General features: G+C 42.4%; 1 protein-coding gene across 1 annotated transcript in view; it reads right to left on the bottom strand.

Moving 5' to 3' along the window:
• oxr1a (oxidation resistance 1a) overlaps nt 1–13,359 on the bottom strand; it is a 338,586-nt gene that overhangs the window by 196,138 nt on the left and 129,089 nt on the right. Inside the window, exon 5 of the mRNA XM_041189241.1 lies at nt 3,084–3,236. Coding sequence (XP_041045175.1) covers nt 3,084–3,236 — 153 coding nt within the window. The remainder of the gene's footprint in view (nt 1–3,083; nt 3,237–13,359) is intronic.

The raw sequence follows: 13,359 nt of genomic DNA, 5'->3' as shown, positions 1-13,359 counted from the left end.
GGTGCCAATCAAGCAGGCTGCTTTGTCCTGGATGGTGTCAAGCTTCTTGAGTATTGTTGGAACTGCACTCACCAGGGAAGTAGAGAATATTCCATCATGCTCCTGACTTGTGTCTTGTAGATGGTGGACAGGCTTTGGGGAGTCGGTTAATAACGGAAAGGAAACTCAGTTGATTCAGAAACCTGCATATCACAGGCCTTTACCTGCTGATAAAAATCCAGAAACAGTGTGGGTTCAAACACAGCACTGTCATCAGGCAATAATTGACTCCTTTTATGCTCGTCAAAAAAGACAATCCCCTTAAGAACGTAATGATCAAGCTCACCTGAAAACTGCATTAAATTAGAACTGCTATTGTCAAGGGAGACAATTGTTTACAAGAGGCAATATGAAGGAGAAAAATAAGAGGAATCACCTTGGTAAATACCCCAGGGTTCCTTCCTTCAAACCAAAATGATTTGGCCAACCTACATTCTGAACTGTATTTAGTTTCTGTGTACTGTCATTTCACGATTGAATAAAGTACTTAGTAATCTTCACAGAATCTCAGAATTGTTAATGCACAGTAGGGCATTTGGCCCATTGTGTCTGTGCTGGCTCTGTGAAGCAGCAATTTACCTAGTGCCAAGCCCCTGCCTTCTCCCCATAACCCTGCACAATCCTCCTTTGCAGATAATAATCCATTTCCATTTTGAATGCCTCGACTGAACCTGCCTCCACCACACTTTCAGACAGTACATTGCAGATCCTAATCACTCGCTGTGCGAAAGTTTTGCCTCGTGTTTCATTGTCTTTTTTGCTAATTACCTTAAATCTGTGCCCTGCAGTTTTTGATCCTTCCACCAATGGGAACATTTCTTTTTCCCATCTACTCTGTCCAAAACCCTCATGATTTTGAATAGCTCTGTCAAATCTCCTCTCAACCTTCTCTTCTCCAAGGAAGATAGTCCTAACGTCTCCAACCCAAAGTTTAGATGAAGAACTCAAATCCGATTAGGGTGTTTTGAAATAAAGTAAATCTTTTTAGTAACAAAAGCCCTTGTCAATAATCTATCCAGGCTTCAAGCATCTGAAAAAGATTATAAAGACTTTGGTAAAGTTCATGTGGTAGAAAAAAGACTCTGAAGTAAGATTCCAGTCAAACATTCCTGAGGCGTTCCACTAGACAAGATCATCTGAGCGCCGAGAAGTAGAAGAAGTAAGAAAGAGCTGTTCGTGCACATGCCCAATCCAGGATGATATTCGGTACTTGTCACGGGTGTATGTTTTTGCTGCCTAACTATTAATGTTATATCCTGACTTAATGCTTATTAAAAATTCAACATCTCAACATATTGGTTATGCTTGAATTATGATTGATTGGATAGTGATAACTCTCATGTACCTTTCTATGTATTTTCAAAATATTAAAATTCACAGACATGATGCCTTTAACTCTGCTGTGCCATCAGTCTGCTTGAGCCCTATGTCAAACCAGAGGGTGACTACTGAGTTTCTAGGGATATCAACTGATCAGTGAGTAACCAAGCATGCCTGATGAACAGCATTCATATAATGACAGCCATGCTGCCACACAATTTTTTTTATTTGCTGGCTAGGTCAGCTTTTATTGCCCATCCCTAATTGCTCTTGAGAACTGGTGAGCCCACTTCTTGAAATGCTGGAGTCCATGCGGTGTAGGTACACCCAAAGTGCTGTTAGGAAGAGAATTCCAGAATTTTAGGCCAGCGGCAATGAAGGAACAATGATATCCCAAGTCAGTATGGTGTGCGGCTTAGTGCTGTTGTCATTTTCAATGCCTAGGTCGATGCTGGGTGGCCCACTCGATCTCATTCTTTAATCGACTTTTCTGTCGTGGTTTAATACAACTGAGTGGCTTGTTAGGCCATTTCAGAGTCAACCACATTGCTGTGGGTCTGGAGTTACATGTAGGCCAGCCCAGGTAAGGACAACAGATTTCCTTCCTTAAAGGACATTAGTGAACCAGATTTATTTTTTTTAAGACAATCATATTACTGAGACCAGTTTTTAATTGCAGACTTATTAATGGAATTTAAATTCCACCAGCTGCCATGGTGAGATTTGAACCCATGTCGCGAGAGCATTAGTCTGGGCCTTTGGATTCCGAGTCCTGTGACATCACCATAACCACTGTTTCCCTTTAAATATCATCAAATGGGCCACTGAAGGGCTCAAGCCATCGTTTTGTTTCCTGAGAGCTCTTTAGTACACGTCAGAGCATGTTTCACAATTCATTGTGTTCTGCTGCATCTTGCACAACTCTGCCATCATGAGAGCACAGTCCTTTTCATATGGTGAGCAGCTGAGGAGGACGACAAAGAAGGGAGGAAACAATCAGCACATTCCCTTTCCACCAAGCTGACTATGATCATCTTAATCGACTGTGATACCAGTGAACACAATCCCAATTCAACAGCTATCCCACATCTTCCCTTCACTCTACCAATGACCATCACAGCATCCTGTTAGGCACAACGTTGAAATAAAAGCCACCACAAAACACACATTCGAAACCAAATTTACAATGTTCTCAACCAAGGTCAACTAATAATGTTTATTAGTGTTGGTCTGTCTAGCGTTTGCATGTCCTAGAGCTCCGAAGCACTGTTACCTCATTGACAGCAGCATGGTTGCATAGAGCTGCTAACTTTCAGTGGGGGAGACTGCAGATGGTCTTGTAGGGCAATAGCTGTACCTGCCTTTACCCACAATGGGAGGAAATCAATGCTTAGTGAGAGTACTCCAGAAACCATTGAGTAATAATGAATACAGATGAGCCACAAAAAAAACTAAATTTCTAAACATGCAGCAGCATCTAATAATTCTCAGCCCACTCCTCTATGCTGGTTTATGATTCCACTATCACAAGTTAGCTTTTGCCCAAATGGTCACTCTGTGTATAAACCTAAACATTTAACACAGGAAGGCAACTCACTCCAAACCTCACTGGACAACAACTCTGAGAAACAACATTATCAGCAAATTTTCACAATACAGTTGCCTGATTAGACAATAAGAATACACTAAAAATCAATTGATTAAATGAAAGTTAGAATAATTACCTTTCCATCAGTTATGTATCTGCATGAAATTTTGAGGAATTTCTCAGTGAAGGCCTCCTCTTCCTCAGAAGTGGACGATACAACTCTAGCAGGCCGAATGCAGCTGTGTGCTGGTGAGGAGGTTGGATCTTTGTGGTGAGCATGTTCCACATCCTGAAATCACACAAGTTTCATTGATTGACATCGAGTCTTTGGAATAGGCAGAGATACAACACACAAATTTTACCAACCAGAGAACAGAACTGGGCTAACACCAAGAGACTAGAAGTGGAAAGTGATTTTATAATAAATATGCGATTCTTCAATTATTTTTAAATCCCTCCAATTTGAGGTCTGATCCAACTGGCACTAGCCATGTTGACATCATGCCAGTAGGATAGGACATAGGGAGAAGAAAGAAGGGGGAAGATGAGGGGAGATGAGGACATAAGAAATGGAATAGCAGCAGACCATTCAACCTCTCAAGCTTGTCATTGAAGGTGATCATGGCTGATCATCAAGATACACCTTCCTGCGCTATCCCCTCCGATTTCCTTAGTATGCAAAAATTTGTCATCTCTGACTTGAAAATATTTAATGAGTAAACATCAACAGCTCTCTGTGGCAGAGGATGCCAAAGGTTCCATTCGGGTGAAGGCATTTCTCCTAATCTCAGTTCTTATTCTGAGATGATGGCCCCATGTTTTAGACTCTGCAGCAGAGGAAACATCCTTCCAACCTCAACTTTATCAAGAATTTTACATATTCCAATGAGATCACTTCTCATTCTTCTAAATTATAGAGAATATAGGCCTTGTCTACTCAATCTTTCCTCATTAGGCAATCCCCTCATCCTAGGGATCAGTCTAGTGAACCTTTGTTGCATTGCCTCTAAGGCAAGTATATCCTTCCTTAGGTGGGGAGACCAAAACTGTACACAGTACTCCAGGTATGGTCTCAGTAAGACTCTGGGCAATTGCACTAAGACTTCTTTACTCTTACATTCCAATCCTTTTGTAGTACCTGCATGTTAACTTGTGATTTGTATTCGAAAGCATCTAATTCCTCTGAGTAACACTGTTCTCCAGTCTAACATTTAAAAAATATTCTACATTACCATTTTTCCTACCAAAGTAGATAACTCCACATTATTTCCCATGTACTACGTTCTTTTTTACTCACTTAACCTGCCTAAACTCTTTGAATCCTTTTCACAGCTTACGTTCACCTCCAACTTCCATCAGCAAATTTGGATGTATTACACTTGATCTCTTTACCTAAGATTGTAAGTAGTTGAGGCCCAAGCTTGGGTTTCAGGCCCAAGTTTTGATACCCCAATAGTTACAGCCTACTACTCTGAAGATGACCCATTTATTCCAACTTATTGTTTTCCATCCATTAACCAATAACCAATCCCCAACCATTACCCATCATCCTAAAGCTCAAATTTTGTGCAATGTCCTCGTTTGCGGCACCTTATTGAGTGACTTTTTTGTAAGTCCAAAGACACTACATCTACTGGTTTCCCCTTATCGACCCACTAGCATTGTCAAATAAACAGATTTGTCAAACATGATTCCCCTTTCACAAATCAGGGCTGAATCTTAAATGCCCTCTGATCAAGGGCAATTAGGGATGGCCAATAAATGCTGGCCTAGGCCTATATTCCATGAATGAAGGAAGGAGCTGGGAGGGGAGAAGGAAACGAAGAGGAGAGGAGAGATGAAAGCAGGAAGACAGAAGTTGGGAGGGAAGGGTGGCAGGGCAGGATAGGGGAGATGGAAACAGGAGATTTGAGAGCAGGGCAGGGGGAGAGAAGAGGGGAAGGTGCAGGGCAGAGGGAGGGGAGAGGCGACTGGAGAGAAGGAGAGGGGAAAAGAAAGAAATTCAAGTGTACATTACACATGATCTTCCTATAATGGACATGGATGAAAACAGTCCGCAGTCTCCACTGGAATTTCTGATAATGGGCTCTTAGCAAGCAAGGTTCACCTCTCGGAGTGATAGGTTGGAAAATTATCTTTCGTATATTAAATCAAAGTCAATCAGATAGATATAAAAAGGAAACAGTTGTAAGCTGCTATTTCACTATACAGACTGCACTGAAATTCTCAAAATTGATTATCCTTGCCCTTTAAAATGAATCCAGCTAATGTTGGATTATTCTAATGCTGAATCCAATTTACTGTTGTTCCTTGGGAAACACCAACAATGGTGTGCTGTCCTTGCTTAATAGAAGTGAAAAAATAGGCATTAAATGGCATTAAATTCTGTCAATTTAATTCTTCATATCTTTGGGCTGAGGCAAAACACAAATGGTGTTTACTGAGTGCTTCTGCAGTGACGTTGCCAACTTTGGATGCTTTCAGAAGGTTGCATTGGTGATCAGTTATACTTCCCATTTCAGGACTGGTTACAAACAGGAGCAATTTAATTATTCTGTTCTTTATTCCTTCCTTATTAGTTAATGATGTTAATTTTTTTGCTACACATAAATGATTTGGATATAGAAATGCAAGGTAAAATTTCAAAATCTGCCAGTGATATCAAACTTGGAGGAGTGGCAAATAGTGAAGATAATACCTATTGACTGCAACAGGGCGTAGATAGGTTAACAGAATGGGCAGACAAGTGGCAGATGGAATTTAATATACAGTGATACATTTTGGCAAAAGAGAGACTGAGGGGCAATACAGACTTATTGGCAAAGTTCTAAAAGGGTGTAGCAACAGAGGAACCTGGAGGTGCATGTTGTCATGAACTCCATTGACCAGCATGTCGCTGGGATTAAATTTGTGGTCTGTGGACATAGTAACATTTAAAAGATAGAGGATGTTCCAATGCTTGTTACATTGGTTCCTGCCTAGTAACAAGAGAGACACCCTCTGGGAGTGTTTTCATAGGTCCCCAGATCAGTTTAAGGATTAGCAAACAGCTCTCCTTGAGGCAGTCAGCTTTGGGGACTCTCCCAGCCAACAAGTGCCACAAAGACAAAAGGCACAGAAACATGTACCAGTTAAGTTAAAGAAAGAGCTACAGGGAGCAGACTTTGAGTAAAGCGGGCCATCGGGGCAAAGGTATCCCCTTTGGAGCAGTGGTAGGCACATAGGAACTAGGAGCAGGAAGTAGGCCATTCGGCCCTACAAGCCTATTCCACCATTCAGTCTGATCATGGCTGATCCTCTATCTCAATGCCACATTTCCGCTTTCTCTCCATACCTCTTGATACCCCTAATATCCAAAGATTTATCAATTTTGTTCTTGAATATACTCAGTGACCCAGCCTCCACAAGCCTTCTGCGGTAGAGAATTCCAGAGGTTGACCACCCTCTGAGTGAAGAAATCTTTCCTCATCTCAGTCCTAAATGGCCTGCCTTGAATCCTGAAACTGTGACCCCTGTTTCTAGGCTCCCCAACTAGGGGAAACATTTTCTCTGCATCTGGTCTGTCTAGCCCTGTTAGAATTTTATACATTTCAATCAGATCCCCTCTCATTCTTCTAATCTCTAGTGAATACAGGCCCAGTTGAGCCAATCTCTTCTCATATGATAGTCCTGCCATCCCCAGTATCAGTCTAGTGAACCTCTGCTACACTCCCTCTATGGTACCCTTTCTTAGGTAGGGAAATCAAAACTGCACACAATACTCCAAATGTGGTCTCACCAAAGCCCTGTATAACTGCAGTAAGACATCCCTACTTCTGAACTCAAATCCTCTTGCAATGAAGGCCAACATGCCATTTGCCTTTCTAATTGCTTGCTGCACCTGCCTGTTTACTTTCATTGACTGGTGTACAAGGAGACCCAGATCCCTTTGTATATCCACATTTCCCAATGTATCACTATTTAAATAATACTCTACCTTTCTGTTTTTCGGTGTGAAGCATATAACCTCACATTTATCCACACTATACTGCATCTGCCATATGTTTGCCCACACACACAACTTGTCTAGATCGCCCTGAAGCCTCCTTATATCCTCCTTACAACTCCACCCAGTTTAGTGTCATCAGCAAACTTGGAAACATTGCATTTAGTTTCCTCATCCAAGTCATTTATATTTATCGTGAATAGCTGGGGCCCAAGCACTGATCCCTGCGGTACACCACTAGTCACCGCCTGCCATCCAGAAAAAGGCCCATTTATTCCCACTCTTTGTTTCCAGTCTGTCAACCAATTCTCAATCCATGCCAGTATATTACCCCTGATCCCATGTGCTTTAATTTTCCCCACTAGCCTTTTAAAAGGGGCCTTATCAAAAGCCTTCTTGAAATCCAAATACACCACATCACCGGTTCTTCCTTGTCTATTCTACTAGTTATATTCTTAAAAAACTCCAGTAGATTAATTAAGCATGATTTCCCTTTCACAAACCCATGAAGATTTTGTCTAATCTTGTAATGCTTTCCAAATGTTCTGTTACCATGTCTTTTATAATAGGCCTAGCATTTTCCCCACTACTGATGTTAGGCTAACTGATCTGTAATTCACTGTTTTTTCTCTCCCTCCTTTTTTAAATAGTGGGGTTACACTTGCCACACTCCAATCTGTGGGAACTGTTCCAGGGTCTATAGAATTTTGGAAGATGACCACCAATGCATCCAGTATTTCCAGGGCCATTTCCTCTGGGATGTAGATTATCAGGCCCTGGGAATATTTCAGCCTTTAACCCTATTAATTTTTCTAGCAACATTTTTTTTACTAATACTGATTTTCTTCAATTCTTCCCTTTCACTAGACCCTTGGTTCCCCAACATTTCTGGGAAATTATGTGTGTCCACTTTTGTGAAGACAGAACCGAAATGTGTGTTCAATTCTTCTGCCATTCCTCCCTTTCTGACTGTGAGTGACCTATATTTGTCTTCGCTAATCTTTTTCTCTTCACATATTTATAGAAGCTTTTACAGTCAGTTTTTATGTTCCTTGCAAATTTACTTTCATACTCCATTTTCCCCTTCTTGATCAATCTTTTTGTCATTTTTGCTAAATACTAAACTGCTCCCAATGCTCAGACTTGCTGCTGTTCCTGGCAACTTTATATGTCTCCTCTTTGGATCTAATACTACCCCTAGTTTCTTTTGTAAGCTGTGGTTGAGCCACCTTTCCTGTTTTATTTTTGTACCAGACAAGGATGAATAATTGTTGAAATTCATGCATACATTCTGTTTGGCACAGCTATGGATCTGAAAGTATGGTTGTAAGCTGGTGTACTTAGGAATCCAGAGAGAAGGAATCTCGGAAGGTGAGATCGGATTGTCCAAGTGGCAGCTATCTGTGTAGGAGCAACTTTTGAAGGGAGCTCCAAAGAGAGGTCTTTGAAGGTGAAACTGGGAATCTCTCATGAGACAGAGTTTCAATGAGAAACGTCAACTCTTTTCTTCTCCGCCGATGCTGCCAGACCTGCTGAGTTTTTCCAGGTAATTCTGTTTTTGTTTTGGATTTCCAGCATCCGCAGTTTTTTGTTTTTATTTCAACGAGATTGTTTGACTTGGTGTTTACCGATGTTTCGGTGGGTTCTTTAGAAATCCATGGACTCTGCCTCGGTTGCATCTGTAATTTACTCTACAGTGTGGTGTGTTCAACTACAGTTCATTTATTAATTCAGATGTACCTCATACTTACCCTAAATGTCAGAGTACAAGATACATATTGTAAATTGTTTTATCTTTCTGTACCTGCAAAGCACATTTTGTTGTGTTTGTTCAAAACCCGGGGAATCTTGTGGCTTTATCCCAAAAGCAGATGTCTTGAATCTCAACCTTTATCTACTTTAAACAAAACGTTATTGGTCCCTAACTGGGTCGCCCCTGACCTCCCCCCACCCCAACGCCGTCCCCCACCCTGCCCCCGCTCCCCCACCCCCCCACCCTCGTGATTCTATCAAATTACTTCTCAACCTTCTCTTCCCCAAGGAAAACACCCTCAGCTTCTCAATCTATCCACAAAACCTTCATCCCTCAAAAATCTTTTCTGCACGCCCTCTAATGCCTTCACAGGCTTCCTCAAGTATGGTATCCAGAACTGGACACTCTTCTAAAGATTCAGTGTGAGGCTTCAAGATGGGCCCTGCACAGTTTTTCTTAAAAATGGCAGACACGGTAATTTTTGACAATTTTTTCTATTGCAAAGTCTTTGGGTGTAATCTGGCATGTTTCTGAAGAGACTGGGAGGAATATGAAGGTCAGGATCACTGTGAAGAGACCAGGAAGAGTGTGAAGCAGGTCAGCATCACTGAAATGAGAGAAAAATAAAAGCATACTGTGACATCATTGGAAAGCTATGCATCGATTGGCTGGGAAGTGTTGCTGCTGCTTTTCCTTTCTCCAAAGTTAGGCTTGATGAATGGCAGGAAACAGGGAGAACGGAGTGAGGCTTAAAACTGCATGGAGGGAGCGGGACTTCGCTTGGTGAACAGTGGGAAACAGAGGGAGTGGGACTACCCACCAGCAGCAGGAGCCAGTCTGTAGGTTCAGAGCCGGCATTAGAAAAAAAATCAATGCGTGACATCACAGGGAAGCAGACAAGTGACTGGCTGGTGAGTATTTTCTATTTATCTCATCTAAACAAGGAAATAAACTGGCAAGTCTTTTTTTAAAAAAAAATTAAGGTTCACTACCACAATTAAGGCATATTAAGTATTATTAAAGTTTATCGGTATCAGTAAGGTTTATTAGTATTGGCAATGTTTATTAATAGTAGGAAAGTTTATTAGTATAAGTAAAGGTTTATTGGCAGCAGTAAGGTTATGAACCGACAGATAAAGAAACAGCAGGGCTGCTAAAAACCTCTGAACTGCACATCCTATACTACGTGGGAACTCCAGGATGCTTCCCAGGTGCAGGAAGTGCTGTCAGTTAAAGCAGCTTGAACTTCAGGTTTCGGAAATTGAACAGCAGCTGGTGTCGCTGCAGCGTATCCGTGAGGTTGAGAGCTTAGTTGCCAGTATGTTTAGCCTGGCAGTCATCCCACAGCATAAGAGTAAATGGGTGAGCACCAGACAGTCAAAGAGAAAAGGCAGGTATGGTAGGAGACCACTGAGTGCATCCCACTTTCCAACCAGTATTCAGTTCTGAATACTGATGAGAATGATGGTTCATCTGTGGAGTGCAGCCAGAGCCATGTCTGTGACACAATGGGCAGCTCAGGTATACAGTAGGATACAACGAAAACTGAAAGAGCAATAGTGATAGGAGATTCAATAATTCGGGGAATAGACAGGCTTTTCTGCCTGTTAGGATGGTATGTCACTCCCAGATGCCAGAGTCAAGGATGTCACTGAACAATTGCAGAGCACCTGAGAGAGAGGTTGGGGGGGGGGGGGGGGGGGGGGGGGTGGTGGTGGTAGAGAAGGTGAATAGCCAGTAGTCGTGGTCCACATTGATGCCAATGACGTAGGCAGGGATACGGTCCTGTAGTCACAATTTAGGGAGCTAGGAAGGAAAGTAACAAGCAGGACTTCAAAATTAATAATCTATGGATTACTCTCAGTACTATGTGTGAGCATATTAAGGTAAAGCAGGTGAATGCATGACTGGAGAGATGGCACCTGAGGGAGGGCTTTAAACTTCTGAGATATTGGGGCTAGCTCTGGAGGAGATGGGACCTGAACAGGCTGGACAGGTTGCACCTAAATCAAGCTAGGACTGAGTTCTTTCAAGGACAATTTGCTTGTGCTATTGGGGAGCGTTTAAACTAGCTTGTCAGGTGTGTGGGAACCAGGAGCAATTATCCCAGAGGAATGAGGTGCAGAGAATACTGGGAGAGATAGATGGCATGAGTGCAGGTAATACCAAGTTATTAGGTGGGCTCGGAGTAAGGGAGAAAGCAAGAGAGTCAAAATCAAGGTTATAGTGCATGTGTGTGAATGTGCAGAGTGTGGTAAATAAGATTGGGGAGTTACAGGTACAGATTGCCATGTGGAAATATGATGTTCTGGTTATAACAGAAACCTGGCTCAAGAAAGGACAGGACTGTGTGTTAAATGTTCCTGAAGACAAGGTGTTCAGCAAAGTTCAGAAAGGAGAAAAAGGGGGAGGAGCGACGGTATTGATTAAGGAGAGCATCACAGCACTGGAGAAAGAGGATATCCTAGATTCTGTCTTTTACCCCTCTATTTGGCTAGAGCTAAAGAATGAAAAAGGTGCAATTACATAGCTCGATGTAGTCTACTGGCCACCAACTAATGGGAAAGGCATAAAGGAACAAATTTGCAAGGACATTACAGAGAGTTGCAAGTTATAGTGGGGGACTTTGATTATCCAAATATAGACTAGGATAATTGTAGTGTAGAGCGGCAAGAATTCCTCAAGTGCATTCACAAAAATTTTCTACAGTAGTATGCTGGACCTGATTCTTGGAAACGACGTGGCCAAGTTAATCAGAGGGTAGGAGAACCTTTAGGGGACAGTGATTGTTGTGTCATAAGGTTTAGGTTGGCTATGCATAAAGACAAAGAATAATCTAAAGAAAGAATAATTAACTGGGGGAAAGTCAACATCAATGGGGCAAGACTGAGTCTGTGTTGAATAAATTGAGTCAAAGGTTGGCAGGAAAAACAGTAGCTGAACAATGGGCTACCTTCAAAGAGGAAATAATTTGGGCACAGTCAAGGTATATTCCCCTGAAAGGGAAAGATGGGGTAAACAAATCCAGAGCTCCCTGAATGACAAAGAGATAGAGATTAAGAAGAGGAAGAAAACATATGACAAATGTCCAGTGGATAATCCAGTGGAGAAACAGGCTGAATATAGAAGGTTCAGAGGGGAAGTGAAAAAGCAAATAAGAGAAACAAAGAGGGAGTATGAAAAGAGACGAGCAACCAACATTAAAGGTCTTCTAAAGGCATATAAATAGTAAAAGGAGCAGGGCCGATTAGTGACCAAAGAGGGGCTTTATACGTGGAGTCATAGGGAATAGCAGGATTATGGTGGGGGAATGGCATTAGCTGAATTGCTCAGGGAGTTGTTGTAGACATGATGGGATCATTGGCCTCCTTCTGTGCTGTAACAATTCTGTGATTCTTTGGTGTTGAGCTTCTGGATGTGCTGTGGAGTGTTAGTGCACCCTCAGAAGGAGGGCAGTGGAGTAGGCGACCAGTCCACACAAAAGGGGCATAAGGCAGGAACAATTCATCCTCAATGTTTCTCAGAGATGCTGGATGCTATGTTCAATCACTTATGCACATACACACCCAGGTCCCTCTGCTCCTGCACCCCATTTAGAATTGTACCCTTTATCTTATATGGTCTCTCCATGTTCTTCCTATCAAAATGAATCACTTCACATTTCTCCACATTGATCTTCAGTGGCCACTTGTCACCCATTCCACCAACTTGTCTATGTCTTTTAAATTTCTATACTATCCTCTTCATGGTTCACAATGCATCCAAGTTTGTATCATCTGCAAAAATTGAAATGGTGCCCAGTACACCAAGGTTAAGGTCATATGTATCAGGAAAAGCAAGGGTCCCAACACTGACCCTTGGGGAATTTCATTACAATCCTTCCTCCAAGGCAAAAAACTTCCATTAATCACTATTCTCTCTTTCCAGTAGTCTGGCAATTTCATATCCATGTTGCTGATTTCGCTTTTCTTCCATGACTTTGTTCACAAGTCTGTTGTGCGGCATTGTATCAGATATCTTTTGCAAGTCCATGTACATCACATCAACAGCATTTTTTTAATTCATTCATAGGATGTGGCCTTCGCTGGCTGGGCCAGCCCATCCCTAGTTGCCCTTGAGAAGGTGGTGATGAGCTGCCTTTTTGAACAGCTGCAGTCCATGTGGCATGGGCGCACTCACAGTGTTGTTAAGAAGGGAGTTCCAGGATTTTGACCCAGCAGAGGTATATTTCCAAGTGAGGATGGTCAGTGATTTCTGGGGAACTTCCAGGTGGTGGTGTTCCCATCTATCTGCTGCCCTTGTCCTTCTAGGTGGTAATGGTTATGGGTTTGGAAGGTGCTGTAGGAGCCTTGGTGAATTCCTGCAGTGCATCTTGTAGATAGTACACACTGCTGCTACTGTGCGTTGGTGGTGGAGGGAATGAATATTTGTGGATGTGATACCAATCAAGCAGACTGCTTTGTCCTGGACACTGTCCAGCTTCTTGGATGTTGAGCTGCTCTCATTCAGGCAAGTGGGGAGTGTTTCATCACACTCCTGACTTGTGCCTTGTAGATGGTGGACAGGTTTGGGGAGTCAGAAGGTGAGTTACTCGTCGCACGATTCCTAGCCCCTGACCTGCCCTTGGACGGCCCGCTTCTACCTCCTACCCAAAATCCACAAACAGAACTGATC

This window comes from Carcharodon carcharias, chromosome 6 (assembly GCF_017639515.1).
Source record: "Carcharodon carcharias isolate sCarCar2 chromosome 6, sCarCar2.pri, whole genome shotgun sequence".
Classification (NCBI taxonomy): Eukaryota; Metazoa; Chordata; class Chondrichthyes; order Lamniformes; family Lamnidae; genus Carcharodon; species Carcharodon carcharias.
Note: the sequence above shows the minus strand (reverse complement) of the source record. Positions and strands in the feature narration are given on the sequence as shown.